Source organism: Ambystoma mexicanum, chromosome 2p, assembly GCF_040938575.1.
Source record: "Ambystoma mexicanum isolate Mex_15411 chromosome 2p, UKY_AmexF1_1, whole genome shotgun sequence".
Taxonomy (NCBI): domain Eukaryota; kingdom Metazoa; phylum Chordata; class Amphibia; order Caudata; family Ambystomatidae; genus Ambystoma; species Ambystoma mexicanum.
Window position 1 is genome coordinate 938,449,709 of NC_090923.1, and position 19,293 is coordinate 938,469,001.

The 19,293-nt window shown below is 43.2% G+C and overlaps 1 protein-coding gene across 1 annotated transcript in view; it reads right to left on the reverse strand.

The window, feature by feature from the left end:
* LOC138567819 (calpain-11-like) overlaps positions 1–19,293 on the reverse strand; it is a 245,382-nt gene that overhangs the window by 100,051 nt on the left and 126,038 nt on the right. The window contains exons 9-10 of the mRNA XM_069646315.1: positions 17,888–18,042; positions 5,663–5,829 (exon numbers count right to left, since the gene is read on the reverse strand). Coding sequence (XP_069502416.1) covers positions 5,663–5,829; positions 17,888–18,042 — 322 coding nt within the window. The remainder of the gene's footprint in view (positions 1–5,662; positions 5,830–17,887; positions 18,043–19,293) is intronic.

A 19,293-nucleotide genomic window follows, 5' to 3' on the forward strand; every position in this document is an offset into this window, starting at 1 on the left:
GGCGACAGTATAACATCTGGAAATACCGCTATCACCCACCTCCGGAGGGACCTGCAAGCAAGAGAAAAGGGACAATGTTTAATTGTATGGTCCACCCTTTTCCACACAGGGCAGCTAAGTGGAGAAAGGGTGATTGGCACTGAGGTGCTCGTCATTAGGGTTAGTTGTAAAGCACCTTCACGTAGAGTAATTTTTAGACGATATTGATAGGCAACATTCTACAATTACCCAGCCTGTTCCCCCAGGCTGAACATTCAAAGCAGTCCCATAGTCTATGGACTTTTTAGCAGTTACATTTGCAAGCTCCAGTCTTTTTATTTTGCTTGGATTTCTTAAAAGCATAAAAACATGTCCTTTTTATTTAACAGTAATAATAATAGTCATAAAACTGCCAATCATGTGATTGCTTTTGCTAATAATGAATAATCAACATGCTTCTATGTACTTAGAAACCCCTTGAGCAGCAAAGATATTTCACCTTGCAATTTGGTGTATATAAAAATGTGTCAATGTGTCTCATGCAAATGTCTTTGCCGAACATAAAAGAGACAAGTCTACCCTTTTTCACATTAAAAAGAGTGTGGGAGCCCCTCTACTGAGAACGAATATGGGTCAAAAACCCTGTTCTATCAAATGTCTTCCAGTCAGTAGGGTCTACAACCACGTTTTAGCTCTCTGCACCCTTCACAGAGGAGAAATATCCGTTTGCATATCAGTCTGCTCCCAATCCCAAGGGCAGTCCAGCACATAGATGCTAAACAATTCTCCTCTGAACAAGAGTTCCATCACCAACCCCAGGCGCTTGTTCCCGCATTATTGGGCCTCCTCAGTGAGGTACAGCTGAGACTCTCTAAGTCACAGTGAGCCAGGGGCCCACATCTGGATTACTCTGGTTACTTAGGGTGAACCCCCAAGTTTTATACAATAAACAAGAGTGTGTGACTCCCTAAGCCATTCCCCATGATGGCATACATGGGACGACACGATGTGTAAAATGCAACCACCTTTAGAAGATTGGTTAAAGATGAACATAAAGTATGCCATTATCCTCAAGAAAAAGAATCTGTTACTTTAAGAAAAAAACTCCATTTGACTGTAAAGAGAAGGCTGAAAATATAGACCATGCAGAACAAGGAGGAAGAAGATACGCGTGTACGCCGTTCAGGGGAGGCACGCTGGAAAAGCAACACCTAATGGAGGCAGAGCTGAGCAGAGTCGCAGAACCTGCAAAGTTCAGAACTGCTTTGCACTAGAGAGGGAGAGAGAGAGAGAGATGCTGAAGCACCAGTGTATGCAGGTGGAGAGAAGCCGAGGGGAAGAGAACAATGATTCAGCTGAGAAGAAGCTGGCAAATAAATAGGAGAAGAAAATGATCCCTAGTAGCCGCAGGCCCTGGTGACATTCCCATGAAAGGACAGAGGTAATGGGGAGAACGGGAGGACAAAGAGGCCGCAGGGAATTTGTTACATTCAAAAGGACCTCGGCCCAGTGAAATAGATGATAGTATATAACATGGAAAGAAAATCGCCCAAGTAAAATTGATGAAACTCAAAACACAGAATTGATGAACATGAACTATAATAGTCTGAGTAAGAGAATCCTGAGTGGTCCTGAGGAAGAGGTAATTAAAACTGGGATAACATTAGCATGGGGAGAGTGGATGAGACCTGGCTATGCAAGAAAGTCTCAGTTTAGCCTATGTCAGAGAAAATACTAAGGCAAGGGAAGCCTGTGAGATAAAATAAACAGAAAGGGTACACCACCTAGGAGAGTATATCTTACCAAATACAGAAGGCCAAACAGCCTGGAGCCAAGAACAGACCAAAGTCCAAGAAAGGACTTATGAAGGACAGTACATCAAGATAAAGGAAAAAAATAATATTTTGTGAGAGAATTACAAGACCTGGTATGGAAGGTAACCAGAGACTTTAGAAAGATTGCATATTGAGAGGAACTCTAAAAGTTAAAGAAGACAATTAAACCATCAGGAGAACGGAGTAATTTCCTGAATTTAATTTATTAGATTAATGATAGGGTGAGTTAGGGTTATAGTTTGGATGGCAGACTTCGTTATTTTGGACATTTCCTGACGATTGACTGACAAGAACCTTATTCATATAGGTAGGGAATACCCACTATTGTTGCAGACAGATAGGCCGTATTCCTATTATTTAATAAACACATATTGGAAAGTTTTTTTTTTTTACTGCATTTAGCTGTAGATTCGACTTTTCACAATTTCTTCACAAAAAGGTTAAGAACAAAGACTTAAAGATGAAAAAGCACTATTAAAAATATACATTAAATATTACATACCAACGCATTTCATCACATTTAAATATTTCATAATTTGATCAAATCTAATTCATTTAGTAACCTCAATATTTCCAAAGTTAAAAAAGTATCAGAACCTGCAGACAGTCTCCACCAAAAATCCTTTGTGTCTAACCAGTTGATATTACTTACAAAATGCAAAAGGTGCTTTATTCTCAAAGACTTGGTTGCCCAACAAACTGTCAGTAAAAGTCTGAGATTCCCCACAGAGATTACAGTACCCCTTCTGAGGCTGTTCTTTGTTACATATTCTCAGGATTTTCTTTTGTATGAATTAAGTTAATACGGAATCTCAGGAATTAAGATCTCGATCTGGCATTTGGAAATCGATGCAAGTAAGGCAACACAAAACCCTTTGGCTTGTCTGTGATCGGAAATGACTTAAAGAGCTCCAAATCACTGTTCGTTGCTTTGGTTAAAATCCAGTGCATTGTCATTATGGCCTTTTTTTACTTTGGTAGGATTTTCGATTAGCTCTAACTCTGGTTGTTCGCAGGTGATCAGAATTTCAAGGTAATTGTTCTTCAGGGCGGAGAGAGTCCCATTATTCCCCTGATTCAGGTGAACTCCCATATCCACATATAGTGAGTTTCCCCTTGGCACCAGGATTAATATATAGAGTGAGACTACCTTCCAGTCTAAATATGCTCTTAAAAATTGTAGTCCCAGTTCATATCTGAAGCGAGCAATTGGGAGGGACATAGGAAGGTTCAACAACTTCTTCCGAATTCAGCATTCAATTCTTGTCCAATTGACTTTGCGCGCATAAGGTGTAATGTCCATTCCATAGAGAATGGTAGGAATGACCTTTCCCTTATAGTATTTTATTGATGGAAGCATGTAAAACCGAACAAAGTGAGTATGAGATTTTTTTCATCTAGCACAGAAGTTGTAATGCTTTTTCTTCTATGTTCCCTTAAAGCATTCTTAATGATGGAGTAGCTCTTACTTCAAAACTCAAATATATCATTTCTTTTGTAACAGATAATATTTGATTACCTAACTTCCAGCAACATTTCGGAACCCTTTTTAGGGGATTGCAAAAGGCTAAGACGTAAGACTTCGCCGGGTTGATTTGCAGATCATTAAGAGCCGCATAGTTGTTAAAAGCCATCAGCAAACATTGGAGGCCTATGGCTGCATAGTCCAAAAGGACTATATCGACTGTATACGCCATCCAATTAATCACACAAGTACTGCTTTTAGGGCTGGCCAGTGTGTGAGATGTTAATGTTCCAGCTAGATCTGCTATATAAAGGCTGAAGAGGCAGGGCACCAAGATGCATCCCTGCCTCACTCCACGCTCTGTCGGTAAACAAGATGTTAAATACCAAAGCTCATTTACCCTTACTTGCATATAGGTGTCTTCATGCAAGTAGATAATGATAGCCACTAAACCTTCTGGAAGCCCCCAGTTCTTTAATTTAAGCCGCAGTCTACATCTGTTGACGTGTCAAAATCTTTTGATAAATCGATCCAAGCTCCATATACAGTGGGGCTGTTCTTTTACCAGGATTTATTAATTACAGTACTCATGATTAAGCCATTCAATGTTGTAGATAAACCCTTGCGGAAGCCAATCGGATGTTTTTAGAGGATATCCTTCCTCTCTGCCTAGTCCTCCACTTCCCTCAATATTATTCCAGAGAAGATTTTACTATCCACATCCAGAAGGGCGATGGGGCGGTAGATAGCAGGATCCAACCGATCGCCCTTCTTATAGATGGGAATTACAATACCCGTCTCCACGAGTCCAGACAGCGTCTAGCTGTCAAGATGCCCTTAAATATCAGTAGCAGCGTTTGTGCCCATATCGCTGCGCCCTTTTTTAGTATCCTATTGGTTAGCCCATTAGGGCCAGGTGCCCTCGACCTAGCTGATCAGGTTTTTTATCAGTTCCTCGATGGACTCCTGATCAAGCGGTAAGGGATTGACTATGTTGAGGCATTCTACAATCCTATCCTTGTACTTTACTCCACCCCACAAACACTGCGGTGGAACCCAGGACCAGGTATTTCAGAGGTGTAAATCCTGCTTTAATCAATGCGTATTGCTCACGTCCCGAGTGTGAAACATTGATTGTTCAAAACCTAGAAGAAAAGGTCTCGGAACAGGAGTACTAAATGGGGATGGGGGTGGGGTGTTTTAGGTGAGGATGGACGGGGGATTGGAACAGGGTCGGGGAAAATGGGAAAGGGGTAACCGGAGGAGTGGTTCCGGGGTTGTCCAACCATAATATAGCTAGTGGGGAACTGCATTGAGGGGGGTGGAGTTGGAGGGAAATGGGTGAAGTTCTGGGAGTTTCTGACAGAGTAAGGCGAGAGGTCAGAGGGAAATGGGGAGTGAAAGGAGATTGTTTTCACTTGTGTGAAAATGAAATCAAATTGGAAGTTGTGAAAAGGATCTTTTCCCAACCGTCCCATACAACCATTTGAGGTGGACGGAGAACATGATCTCACACCCGAGACTTGGATCAGCAAGGTCCATGCAGGCAGACAGGAGTAGAATTACGACTGTGAGCTCCCCTCCCTACACATGGCATGTGAATGGGAGGGTACCCTACAGAGCTCCCCCATAGTTAGAGGAAGGATCCAATCCGTGTCAAAAAGACCAACGGATAGGAGTAGTAGTTTCCAGGGTCTGTGTTTATTTCAAATAGAAACTTCCTGTGTTGGAGATACCTGTGGAATTTCAGCGAGGACACCGTACTCATATCCAAAGGCACACGAGGTTCAGGACACCCATTTGGCAATATGTTCTTTACTTTGGGGGGGATGTGGCAGTAAAGCAAGAAACATAAATATACATTTAGACAGCAGAGAGTGCACCAGCCTGTAAGACTCACAAAGAAGCCCTTTTTGACAGTGATGTTCCTAAGGTAAAGTTGGGGCTTACAAAGGGGTTTTGGATCCTAGATCTAAGACTCATGTGCAGGACCAGGGTCCTCAGCAATGGATCACTGAGGAGATGATATCTTCCCTGCACTAGCCATCAAAACTCTGTTCCAACCAATTGGGGCCTAAATAATATACAGACTTTAAAGTGTTAATATGGTGCTGGTATTATGCCAGACAAAGCCTCACCACTGGCCAGGTTTCGGGACTACATGTGTTATATTGACCCAATCTTACTGATGGTCCTTGTTTGCTTTATGCCACAGACCTCAAGTCTTCATGTGAGTAGTTATCCTGTTTCTCAGAGCTTGGTTTTTATGACTGGAGACTACGAATGTGTACTTGAGTTGGATCAGGGCCATTCTGCTTGAGGTGTAGGCCTAGGCTGTGTAGCTGTCTAAGTTTCAGGGTTTCGAGGCATGTCACACACTTACACTGAAGATATGAAAGGCGATGTACAGGAAGTTAATGCAGCCCTCCTTTCGCGGGGACTTCTGCAAGAGTTCCACAACGGCTGTGCAGGAATTGGTGTCCTCCGTGGCCTCATCTTCCTCCTCCTCCTTCAGCACGAGCTGGAACTGTGGGTTGGTGAAAAACGTCTCTATAGGGAAGAGGGACAGGTTACGTGGCACGGTTACACTGCGGCGCAATCCATGTACAAGAGAGCTATCCATCTGGGTATGCATAACTTGCACACTGAATCTTTACATGATACACCTCCTTTTCAGGATCTTTCAGACCCTTGCACAGATTTCTAGACATGCTAGGTAACCTTGTCATGAGTACCAAAGTGGAGAAAAAAGGTGCCATGCCATATATTGTGTTGTCCCATCTTTAACACTTGTTGTAATCGAACCAGGAAAATACCACATCACCATTGGGACTGGACACACCTTTTGGAGTTTTCTTCAACTCAATTAGACAACAAATGTGCCCAATACACCACAAACATTCTCCTAGGCGATTGATTGAGCTAATCCACAATGAGTAATTACTTCAATATATTTTCGAGTTCATATATTTATATTACACTTGTCCTACACAGAATTTAATTACAAAAATACTGTTACAGAAACATTACATAGGGTTAATATCATCATGGGGTTAATATGTCACATTATTCACAAAAAGTCACAGACTTGCTGGTATACATTCATAGAATAAACTCTCTATGGGCCGAGTTACAATTTCCTGACATACAGAGGTCTGAACACACCTATCTCGTCAATAAAGAAAATCTTACCCTCCTACATATGGGCATGGCTTCAACGCGGCCAGGCTCACAATGACACCCTGGCACCTGAGAAGGCGAATAAGCCTGACCACCATTGATCCCAAAACAATGCCCATATCCACAACCATTTTGCACAAAATGATAAGTGTACGATTATTAGACATAATAGAAAGGGGGAGAGGAAGGGGCCTTTTGTTCGTTTTTCAGTTGCAAACATGGCAGATACACATTTCCAACATACAACCCTTCCTGAATATTGTTATTAAAAAGGTTTACAGGTGTACATGCTGCCCAGATTCCCATTTCTCTTGACTATGACTCCATTTTGGAGCACAATCACTTCTGTGCAAGCCTCTACTCTCCACTTTGGCTGTCAGGGGGAGGGGGCCCCTCAGTGCTGTATGCACCAGTGTGCACGTAGCTGGTTTGTAACATGAAGGCTTCCCTCCCTGCTCCTCAGCCCTGGGAGAAGGCCTTAATGCAGCATAAAGTGCTGAACAAGCAACACAGTCGGCTTCATCACGAGATTGGCGGTAACCCTTAAATGCGGCGGTAACGCTATTACTGCCACATTTAAGGGTCCGCCAAATCACAGGTTTGGTAAATGTGGCAGGTATTTGCTGATTTTCGGTGCAATTACTGCGCGCTAATATCCCCTGACGGTAATCACGCCGAAAATTCCCCATCGGGTCTAATGGGGAATTCCCCAATGGGGAATGGGGAATTACCGTTCTGCCAAACCCGTGATACGGCGCTTATAGCGCCGGGGGGGTTGGCACTAATGCTGTTAGCCCTGGCAATATCCCAGCGGTAGTACCGCTGGGATACCGGCCAACTCATGATGAGGCCCAATGCGTCTATAGCCTTATTGTAACAGTCTAATCATGCTAACATAACATCACATATCACTGCAAACAGAAGCACAGATTATGACCCTTTTCTCCCGAACTACCCTGTTTGTCACACAGCCACCTCTGCGGTTGACACCGTCAAATGAACACAGCGTGCACAGGTAGCTCAGGCAATAGTTTGCCACTAGAGATGGTAAAGTAGTGCCATATTTTGATGGCCTACTTCCAAATAATGCTCATCATGAGCCAAAATACGCTATTGCGTCACACCCTTGATAATATCCATTTTGGCATCAAGGTGTGAGGTTTTTTTCAATGTTACTGTACCAGTTTGGCCACTGTCTTCCTCTACCTTCTGTTACCAACATCATTCCCCTTTATACCCAGTCTATTCTTTACTATGCCACTCTTGGTTCAGGCTTGGCAGCCACAGAATTAACATTCTGAGGTTTGCCCCTATACATAGAGGTGCCCTGGCAAATAAGCCACCATACGTCCGCCAGGCACACTCTTAAGCCCCTCATTCATCCAACATTACACTTACAATCCTCCAAATGTAGCACAACCCAATTATCACAACACTTTAGGACATATCCACCTCCTCCCTTTTGCTGAACTCAGGTCCAGTTAACAGCACTAACACGTATCGATGCCACCCCAAAACCTTCGACCCCTACTGCATCACTTCCTCCCTCCCTCCTTGGGTTTCCAGCATCTATTTCCCATCCTCTTATCTTCCCATTACACATTTTCATTCCCCCAGCAGACTAAGGTCTGGATACCCCAGTTGGGTGCACAGTGTGCACTCTACGGACAAGCCTACGCACTCTGATACTAATATGGCAGTGATTTGGCACAGTAAAAAGACATATTAATATAACATAAGTCTGAGATGCAAAAGCCATTTCCTTCTGTAACTCTTTGACCTTCACCTCATACAAGTGAAGGAATAATCAGCACCAGTATCTAAAGACGCTAAGGATATTGACACTCTGTGATTCCGGGCTACAGAGGGAAACGTGGTTTTACCAACCATTCATGTGCTCTGAAAACGAATGAAGACAAAAAGCGAGACTCATACAAGGTCAAACTCAGTCTTAATGTGTTCATGGAATAGGTTTTAGTAAAATAATAGAGTTACCTGTACTCAATCTACGAGCAAGCTGGATAACACTGAACACTAATTATTTTCGGTAAATTGACTGGGTACCAACACCCATATCTCACTATATCAAGATTGAGTGTGGATTGCAATGGGTGTCCCTCTTTTTTGTGTACCATGCAGATTCTATATTTTGAGCGAGTGTAGTGGTCTACATAGGTTCTTTAAATGATACGGTCCTGATGAAGGCTTGTATGTGTGCGATTGGCAGGACAGAGTTTCTCTCTGGATCCTAGAATCTACCTTTACACCTGTGGAAGCCTAGATTTTCTTCATTGATAAGGGTGCTGAGTTCAGAGCACTGTATGTCAGGAAAATATAACAGGGGCAATACAGATTGTGCTTTATGAAGGTATACAACAAACTATCTGTCTTTTGGTGTCGAATGTGTCACTTATTAACCACCAGATGTGCTTTATGTGTTTTGTTGTATAATAATCAAGTAATAAAATTATATGTAGTTTGAGAGGGATGCGCAGCATGAATATATGATCAGGAAAGTATTTTGCAGTAATTAAACATTGGGAATTAGATCAATTAATGGACTTGGAGAACATAAGTGATATACTAAGAAAACTTGTTGTCTACTTGAGTTGTAGAACACACTGAATAATGTGTCCGGTCCTAACAGAGATGTGGTATTTTAATATCTTATTATTTATGGAGTATTAGGACTGGGTAGTGCGCACACCATGCTTAGGGCCTCATTCCGAGTTTGCCAGTAGTTCGATGGAATTACCGGCAAACTAAAGCCAAGCGGAATTACCGTTAACACCACTTGGTCCCATGGGGTTACCATGGGAATATAAGTGGCGGTAGGCAGTGTCAATCCCTAGTTTTATGAGTCCATAGGACTCTATGGGGATTTCAGCTGAATTACCAAAGTCCCCATAGATTTTTCCGAGTTGTTGATGGTAAAGTGGACGATTTACCGCCAGCATTTTGCAGGAGGTAAATCCTCCACTTCATTGCCAAACTTAGAGTTTAGCGGAGCGGGGAAAGCTCCACCACACCCGAAATGAGGCCCTAAATTCTGATCTATAGTAGGGTTAGGAGGCGGAAACAGGAGCGTGGTCAGGAGCACACATACACACGTGTGTAATGAGGGTGGGAAGGCCCCAAAGCAGGAGCGGGCCTTGGAGCAGATATGAGCCTTGGCTCTCTGGACATTGCAATGGAGATCATAACAATCTCTTCCAGAAAGCAGGAAATCATTGTAATTCCAATGTGATGGTTGAATATATCGTCCACACAGATAACATGCCACAGGGTCAAAAACGCACTTGAACTAAACACATGTAAATAATTAAATATTGATTGCAGCTTCAGTACATAATCTATTCATAGAGACATGGAGGAAGGACAAGGGCTCTATGCCCCTAAAGATCTATTTCATTATCGAGGGATTTAAATGATGTCCCTCAATCGATGACAATATTTCCTATATATATATATATATATATATATATACATATATATATATAGACATAGAAGTAATGGCATCGCCGTAGTGATACCATGGTTGTGGTTACATGACATTTGACCTAGGGAATATGAACATGTTTCCTATTGTAACTTGTGAATACCTCCATCAAGGCTTGGCAAATAAAAAATTACTTTCCCCACACCCAAACACACATGCCAAGTTTGGTGAAATCTGTTGAACGTTTTCATAATCAAAACTAAGGTGTTTTAAAATGTATTTTTGCATGTGGTTTTCCACAGAACCCCAAAACATGGTTTTTGGACAAATATCACAACATTGTCCACTTTGAGCGTACAGATTTACGAGTACAGCTAAACCTTATCTGATATGAGTGGATGCTGAAACTATTTCCAAAAATTGGACCTTCAAGACATTTACATTTAAAGATTTAAAAAATGTATGTATATGTTGCCGAATAAAACCGAACGCACGCGGAAAAGATTAGCTATACTGAAGACCAGCTAAAACGAAAACATTTGGACCGATGCATGTCTCCTTAGAAGAGCAGGTCAGATCAAAGAGTTGGCGGGATGACACAAATGCAAGTGGCAGCGAATCATTCAACTCTGGCTCGATAATATGTTCACTTGGAGATACACATAACAGAACAGTTCAAAGAGTTCCTGAGAAAGCTGCCTTATGGACTGTAAGTAGACAAGAGATGGATGCACAAGCAGCCTGATTGTCTTAATAAATTACCAGAAGTACAAGAAGCACCGCTGCAGCTGTCCACACACTTCCTTCCCACAGACACTTGCCCCGGTAATAAGCCCTGCTCCCAGGTCCTTCCAACAGCAACTTGGATTGGCAATGAGCATTGTGACGGTCCCCTACAGGGGCATTCCTTACAGAAAAGTTTGGAAAAGACAGGAAGCCAGAAACATCCGTCACCCAGGACAATGGGCTGGATAGAATTGTCCAGGAAGGAGGCCATGCCACGCTGTGGCGAGCAATTGTCACTCTCTTCTCAAAACAAGATGATGAAGAGAGTGAGGGGGCCATTGAAAACTTGGAGAGAAACAATCTTCTTGAGGGGGCTGCTTAAGGTACCCCAACACACACATCCTAGACAGCCAATCACTGAATCATATCCACATTTTCAAATGAGTGCACTGGGAATTTTAAACATGTCGATTCCAAGCTGGAACCCAAAAGAGAAGACAGCTTACAAGAAAGGCCAGCATTATGCTCAGAATTTAATGTGAGAGCTTTACAGAAATACATCTCAAAACCCTGGGTACACTGCAACTGGGATCCAACAAGTTCTTCAAATAGGTCTGCTTCTTTTTCTGAATAGCTCCAATTCCTGGCTAGTGGAAAAGAACAGCAAGACGGGAAAAGAAGCCATTTCATAGCATGGGGGCATCCTGGAATAAAGGAATGGGCAAACAATTGGCAAGAGGAGCACAAAGCGAACCTATACAACCAGATAGGGATTACGTGGCACTCAGAGTAAAACCGGAAGGACAGCACAAAGTGGACAAATCCATGGTAACAACCTGTCAGGGGAGAAGAAGACATTGTACCGCACACAAACGTCAAGGAAGAGATTGGAACATAAAACAAGTATTTATAAAATCATAGGAATGAATGTAGAAGAATGAAAAGATCAAGGGACTGACTGGGGCAGAAGGAACAGCATCATGGCAATGAGAAGAAACACACTCAAAAGCATCCCTGCCCCTTCAGACGCCTCATGGAACTTGCTTTTTAGTAGGTCTGCCGTTCAAAAGAGGCCTGCGTGAGGCTTTTTACAGGAATCCATGGCTAGTCCATGGCTAGTCCATGGCTGAATGGCTATGTTCCCGTAGGGTGAGACAAGGGGACCATGCCGCAGTTCCAAGCAGATGTTATAAGAAGTCCCCACATTCCAAACAACCTGTGACTCTTTTATCTAAGTAGTATCACATAGAAAACATACAACTTTCTTCTAAAGAGAAGAGCACAGTCCATGTCTCCAGATACATTCATAAGGGACTGAGCGATGCCAAAGCACTTGTGGAGCGGGTGCACACTTAAAGTGGAAACTGCTCTGGTCTCTTTCTGTACAGTACGGAGGTATTGTGTTCTATGTAGTGACTGCATGTTTTTCCATGCTGGCTCATGTTTGTTCCATGTTAACCATTTGCTTTACTATTGTCGTTTTTAAAATAAGACAATCCTGTTCGTTCTCTTCCTGTCACCCCTGCCCAGTGCCCCTTGATCTTTCTTGTCATTCAAAGCACCGGGAAACCATGAAAATGGCAGTGGTGCGCGGTGTAAATCACAGTAACATACCAGTCCTCTGGCCATGGCATTCATGCCTAGGATTTCACAGTGACCTCAAACCACCTCGCTATCTCCATGATAATCACCCTTATTTTGGAAATGTCCTTCCATTTAAATTTGTTGTGTTTACGTACTGTGCGTGCGCGAAAGAACAGCAATCAGAAAATGTGTTTTTAAAAGTCTGAAGTCCGGATTGAAATCCCAATCATTAGGAGAGGGTATAAGTCTGGGGAATTTGTCCACTTCTGTGATGATCGGGATCCGGTCATGAATGGAGCCTGGGAAACATTGCTTAAAATTGTCCTTCTCACAGCTGAGCTGCCATCAGGCACATGGAGTGCGATCAGCCAATAGAGGCAGGTGGCCCATTCAGAGAGAGAGGTGCCGGGTCATTCCATTCTGTTTCCAAAGATCAGTGTGGTGGCCTAGCATGGGGGAAGTGTAATCCGCGTAGGGGACTGGGGAAGTGTCATATGCGCAGGGGATGGATGAACAGAGGATAGCACAGGGGCAACGCGCTGGTCTTGGAAGCAACACCACGCACAGCAACAGAGGTTCGAATCCCGGATCCGCGCTTAGAAACCGAACTCAGGTATGGTGTTAGGTGTGTTATAAAAACAAATTAAATAAATAAATGGATACAAGAGAGCAGAAGGGAGAGGGAACAAGTGGTCCAGCTACTGCTATCAGTAGATGGCTCCTATATACAGACCCTGTAGATGAGGTCACACTGTGCACCAATTGGCAGAGAGTCTCCTGTTTAAAGAGTACTCAGGGCCCCCTTTCTGCTAGTGCAGGGGGGGTCCCTTTCACATGCTCCCCAATCTAACTATGCTATGTATGAACCTGCCCCCTTTGGAAAGCCACACAAGTGAGGGGTCATTGGTGCCCAAGGGAGAAAGGTCACCAGATGAATGGACTGAATGAACCCATCAAAATACTGACCAGGTTAGGACTAATCCTAGTGATCAGTTCATCTCAGCGTATACAAAGCAGGACACGAGGATAAAGCTCTTAAGGCCAGTTCTCTCTAAAGTCTCTATCAGAATATCAGAAGCTGATAGAGTCTACTCCATTTTGCTGATACCAGTGTGACTTAAGACAACTGAAACGTGATGGCTGGAAGGTTTGGAATTGATCATAACCTCTGGCATTGCTCTGGGCAACCCTCCCGACCACAGTCTTTTGTCCTGCCATGCCGTTACAGAAGGGGGAAGACCATATTGAAATCAGACTTGGTTCTAAAACCAAAAGGCCCAGTTCAGCCCAAACTTCTAGGTTAAATCCCTTCTGCACGAGGCCACTAGCATCCCCACACATGTTTCAGGTGCTTTGGCTATCATGAGTGAATTGTAGCTTGGGTCTTTGGAGGTCTTTGGACATACCAGTGTCGGGCCCAACATCTGGGCATAACCAACCGCTCAGGATGACATTAACACAACTGATGGCTGAAAGGTTTGGAATTAATCATAACCTCTGGCTTCAACCACTCACTGTAGCCGCATTTGGTTAGCTTATGAACACCGCTAGACGGATACTCTAAACCCAAGTTTGGAATTGCCCATCTTGCTTGAACTTGTGTCTTCTTCCCCTGTCTATGTTTAAAGGTACTCAGATCTTCCAGGATTACTAATTCCAAGTTCACACAAAAATGACCTTATGATCACTGGTAAATAAAGCGAGTGTAGTGCTAGATGAAAAAAAGCAATGTAGTGGGAGGAGGTCTAGCACAATGATGGAGGTTTGCTTGGAAAGGGATATACATTGAAAGTGAAGTGAACTTTCATTTCAAGGCGGAGGAAGCCTGTATTCTGACAAAGGACATCTGTGTTTGACAAGCAAAGTGAACTTTGTTTCAAGGTGGAGGAAGCCTGTGTTTTGACAAGAGACCCTTCTTTTGAGAATACTTTTGTTTCTTAAAGACTTTTCTAGAGTGGTGTGAGACCAGCTGAACCATTAAACTGTGTCCATGTGTCAAAGAAGCCACAGGGTGCACAAAGCTCGAGCGAGCTGCCTTGGCCCGTGCTGAAAACGCGGGGAAGGGAGCCAACTGCTCAACTGTCCTGACATATTATTTCTCGAACACTTTTCATTTTTTGCATCCATTGCTGTCCCACACCATTCTGTATTTAGAAGTAAGGATTGGCAACAGGTATATTAGTATAGGCCCTTTTATTTTGACAGACTCGACTGGGACTGTGTTATTATTATTTGATGGTTGTAGCTTGCTCCCATCCTTAGCTTTAGGTTTAGATAAGCGTTTAAACACCCCTTTGAAATTCAATAAACACCTTTGAACTGTGTCACATTTTTGTCAGTCTTCATTGATGATACCAAGTCTTTCCTTACAGAGCATACTTATCTACATTGGAGCAGCCAGAATAGACATATTTTGTTATAGTGGCATAAAGAGATCTTTATTTATATTATAGGAAAAGCCAATAAGTGAATGTTCTTATGTGGCCATATTTGTCTACAGTGGAGCATCTAGTATGGACATGATTTCCTTCAGTGGCATGGCATTTATTACTGGCATTATGGGAAAAGCCAACAGGGGTATGTTCTTGCATGAGGGTACTGGCATTTATTGGCAGATCCAGCATGGGCATGTTTTCTCATAGTATCATTTTGTGCAAAGAAAGTTTGAGTATGTTCTTATGTTGAAATTCTGGTATATAATTGTGAATCCAGCATGGACATGTATGGGCAGAGCCAGTGTGAAATAGTTTTTATGCTGGCAGAAAACTGGCCTATATAGTAGGCAAGCATTGTAAAATTCTCCTGTGCACTATTGGTGACTTGGTATCTATTGATCCTTTCAGGCGTTACCCTACACAACTGATTGTAAACTGTGTAGCCTTTTGCCGATTATTTCACCGAGCACTAGAGAGGGTGAGTTTGAGTACAGAGAGGCCTGAGTAGCACATGGAGTGCAGGAAATATAACAAAGCAGGAGGAAGTGGATTTCTCAGTGGGGTAAGTAGAGGACAGGAGAGACTGAGGAGCACAAAGGCAACTGGTGAGAACATGGCAGACAGAGGAAAATAGGGGTTAAGGAACACACTGGGGCACGGCGGCCGGTCTGATTGAAACATGGAGACTGGGATTCAAAAGGGAACAGGGGAGCAGAGGAAATGCAGAGGAGGATTCAAATTATGGTGAACACCAACATGGTAATGGGAAGTTTGGGCGGGATGGGGAACCGGAAGTTACAAATTAAATAATACAAGGATAGCTGAAAGGTACAGGATAGATTATGGAAAAAAGAAAAGACTGATGAGCACAGACGCCTTAAAGAATCACATGAAGAATCGAATGAGCGTAGGCGGGCAGTAGAGCACAGATGACACAGGTCTAATGACAGTGAAGACTGAAACTTAAAGTATTGAGCTGCTTGACACCAAAGACATAATGACATGAGGGACAACCATGTGGTTCAAATTGGAGAAGATACATGGCAAATTCGTTAGATATTTCTGGCTTATTTATAGTTGATATATTTAGTTAGATTTATGCATTGAGGATTACAGAATTGCTAACCCAAGAACTTGTCTATGTACCCATTAAATGTAAATATTCATATATTGTTATGTGAAGCAATTTTGCCCAAAATGCAATTGTGGAAAGCCAATCATGGCCACGGGTACTGCTCACTGAGTGTTGTGCGTCAAAACCGTTTGCAGTATAAAATAACTCTCTCATACTGTTCATTGTATCAGCTGTTCAGAAAAACAAAACAATATATATTAACCATGATCACAACCTCACACCTCTGCAGTGGGCAATTGGACACACTATAATGCATAAAACATGTGTTTGGGTGCCTAACTATGCCTTGCTGAGACCTTGCCCCACTGATAATGTTGACTCGAGAAACATCGCTCTCAAATACTGCTTCAACGTTCAGCTATGCTTTGAAGAGACCACACTCTGACACTCAGCTTCACCAATGGAACACAACCTTGTCCCGAGAGACCTGCTTACTGATTCACAGACGGGTTCAGGCGTGGACTGGCAATACGGCAATGCCTGAGGGGCTGGCCAACAGGACAGTGTGGTCTGATTGTGTAGGCCAATGTATTTCACTGGTGCATCGGTTATTGTGACCAATGTTACTATCCCAGTGTGCTTTAAATTCCACTATTTGTCACACGTTTCCCAAAACTGTCCACAAGACGCTACAGATGCATTTTGAGGTGGAAAGTCCTGTTCAACTCACAAATGCTTCTGTGATTGGGTCTATGTGTTTGCCCCAGCCCAAACCCAGATGGGCTCCAGCGCTGCCGTAGAGCAATCTCACCCTCCACTCTGCTACAGATACGGTTGATATATGATATGATATGATAGTTTATTCATATAGCGCCTATACACAATGTGTTTCAAAGCACTTCAAGGCAAGGGAGGGAACAAGGGAAAATACAATGACATTCTTACAGGCCATGAACAGTAAGGATGTGAAATGAACTATCGTACTCGGCCTGACCACATTTCAGATAGTGCAAGAGCTAAGACATAGATAAGGAAGCGAGGGGGAAAGTGGGAAGGAAATGGAAACAGACAGGCAACTACCGTACTATGCCTGACGACATTTCTGGTAGAGCCGGAGAAAAACAAGAGGTGAGGGAGTGGGGTGCAGAAAGGTAGGGGAGGAACAAAACAAGCGACTATCATACTAGGCCTGACGACATTTCAGATAGTGCTGGAGGGGAGGAGGTGGGGAGGAAAAAAACAGTAAGGGGAGGGGGGAGAAGACAGACGAGGTTCCTGTCATACTAGGTCCAGATACAATTCTGATAGAGTAAGTTCATAGAAGAAAGTAAGGGGAGGAGATAGGAAAAGGAAGAAGGGAAAGGAGGAGAGAACAGAGAGTTAGCATTCGAAAGAGTGGAGAAGCAAGAATGGAGAGTGAATACAATTGCAGAAGTCAGTAGTAAAACATAATGTTGCAAGCCAGGATACAAGATGAAGATGGGAACAACATGATTCAGGGCCACCATGAGTGCAAGATGCAAAGGAAGTCCAGCATGAGAGTTGAGAAAGGGTGACGCACCGTGAATGAATGAAGTCCATAAAAGTCAAATCCAGCATTGGCCACAAGACGGTAATGGTGAAACCAGAATTTATCAGGGGGTGATGCCCCTGCCCAGAAGATAACACCCTGCCACACACTGCTACACTTATTTGTTCCAGTAGATCGCCCAATCAATTATGGCTCTACCACTGAAACCCAGCACTACCCTGCAGAGAACCACCATTCACTCACTTATTCACCAATGGTGATAATCTTACCCTGAAGAGTTATCCCTCGCAAGCACACCACTTCTCAGGTGGAGATTAACGATTCCATGTAATAATGTCGTTGTGAAAAAGTCAGGTTCTGGCGACATTTTCCTGGCTACCAAAATTCTTTTCCCCAAATTTTCTAGGGGGGGTATAATTATATATTATTACCTCCAGTCCTAGAATATTTGGGGAAAGTGTTTGATAGCCGGGACGGTGCATCATTAAGGCCTTTTTTTTTAAAAGTCGCCAACCTGCCGACTATTTTCATAGTGACATCATTAACTGATACCAGATTAACACGGTGACACTGATATTGTCTGACTCAGTAACTAGAAATAGTAATAGAAAAGTCAAATTGAAAATAGTAATGTGTACTCAGTTTTGTGTTGCCTCCTGCGCTGGAGCCTGGCACCCACGAGCCCTCATGTGTAGTGATGATCCAACTGGAGTCGCGGTCATCCAGTAGCTCTGGGTTTAGCCGACAAACTTCGATACTGGTGAAATATTCACTGAACGCGTCACAGGAAATCCTGGAAAATGAGAATAAAAGTGTCAAATGAGGATCCACATGCGATACTTTCATGAACCGAGTGATGCTGTATTTTTGTGCGGGCACTTCGCGACTATTGGAAGATCATTAGTTTACATTCAGGGGGAAAGGAGGGGGAAGAATGCTATGGCAAAAGAGTTAGGGTGGCATGTGCTGTGGGCTGCCATCCATCAATCATGAATCTCAGTGCAGCTAACCCCAGAGTATGTGATGCATGAGGGCCACTGCCATGAGACATGTTAATAACCACAGGGCTTTCATTATCTTAAACTATCTGTTGTAAATGACAAGATTTCTAGTTTTGCTAGAGAGAGCAAAGGATGAAAGGATGAGTTAGTCTATGTTGAGAAGAAAGGTGTGAACGAATCGGAGACACAGATAAGGAAAGTGCCGAAAATGGTATGTACATGGAATAAAAGATAGAAGTTGGAATAACAATACATTAAATGTAGCAAAATGTGGTAGTCTCGAGGGTGGCGTTTGGAGATGTTCTAATGTAATGTGGTGTTATATAGCACCTGGCTGCCATTTTTGATTGGATCGCTGGCTGTGGTTTTGGAAGAAAAGATAGGAGGGTGTTTAGTGGGATAGCGGGAGAGGCAGATGTGAAGCCTGTGGTGTTGATGGGTGCAGGAAGCAAGAATCAGGGTCCTCTGTGCTGTTATTCATTCCATGTGTTTGGCGGAGACACTTGGAATATGTGATCTGAAGGGCATTGGCAAAGATCTGAAGGCTAAAGCCCTTTGGGTAAGTTTACCCGCTGATGAAGGGGGTGTGAATAGGATTATAGAGGGGAGCTTAATAACAGCTTGGTTAAGACTCATGTGGTAGCGGCTATGCCCGTGGCAGGCATCCGTGGGGAATTTGTCTGTATAGTGCATGGTGGTAGGTGCTTTTTGGATGGAGGCGGTTAGTTGGGAAGAGATGGGAGTAGACAAATGAAGGGTATAGGTGTTGGAGGAAGCAACACCTGTTGGGCGCTCTCTGGGATTCGGGTAGTACGTGCCCCCCAGTGAACTGATAGGAATGATTCATTGTCTGTTTGCAGTAATATTTTTTTGATTCCATTTCGGGTTCGAGTGGTCCAAGCTAGGAGACTCCACTTTCCGGATATCTTTGCTTGCTGGTGGTATGTGGGTTCCTGATATATTCTTTAATTTCAGGGTGCCTTCAATTCAGTCGAGGTTCAGGTGAGTAGGTGTGTAAATAGATGAGGGATGATACTGGTCTC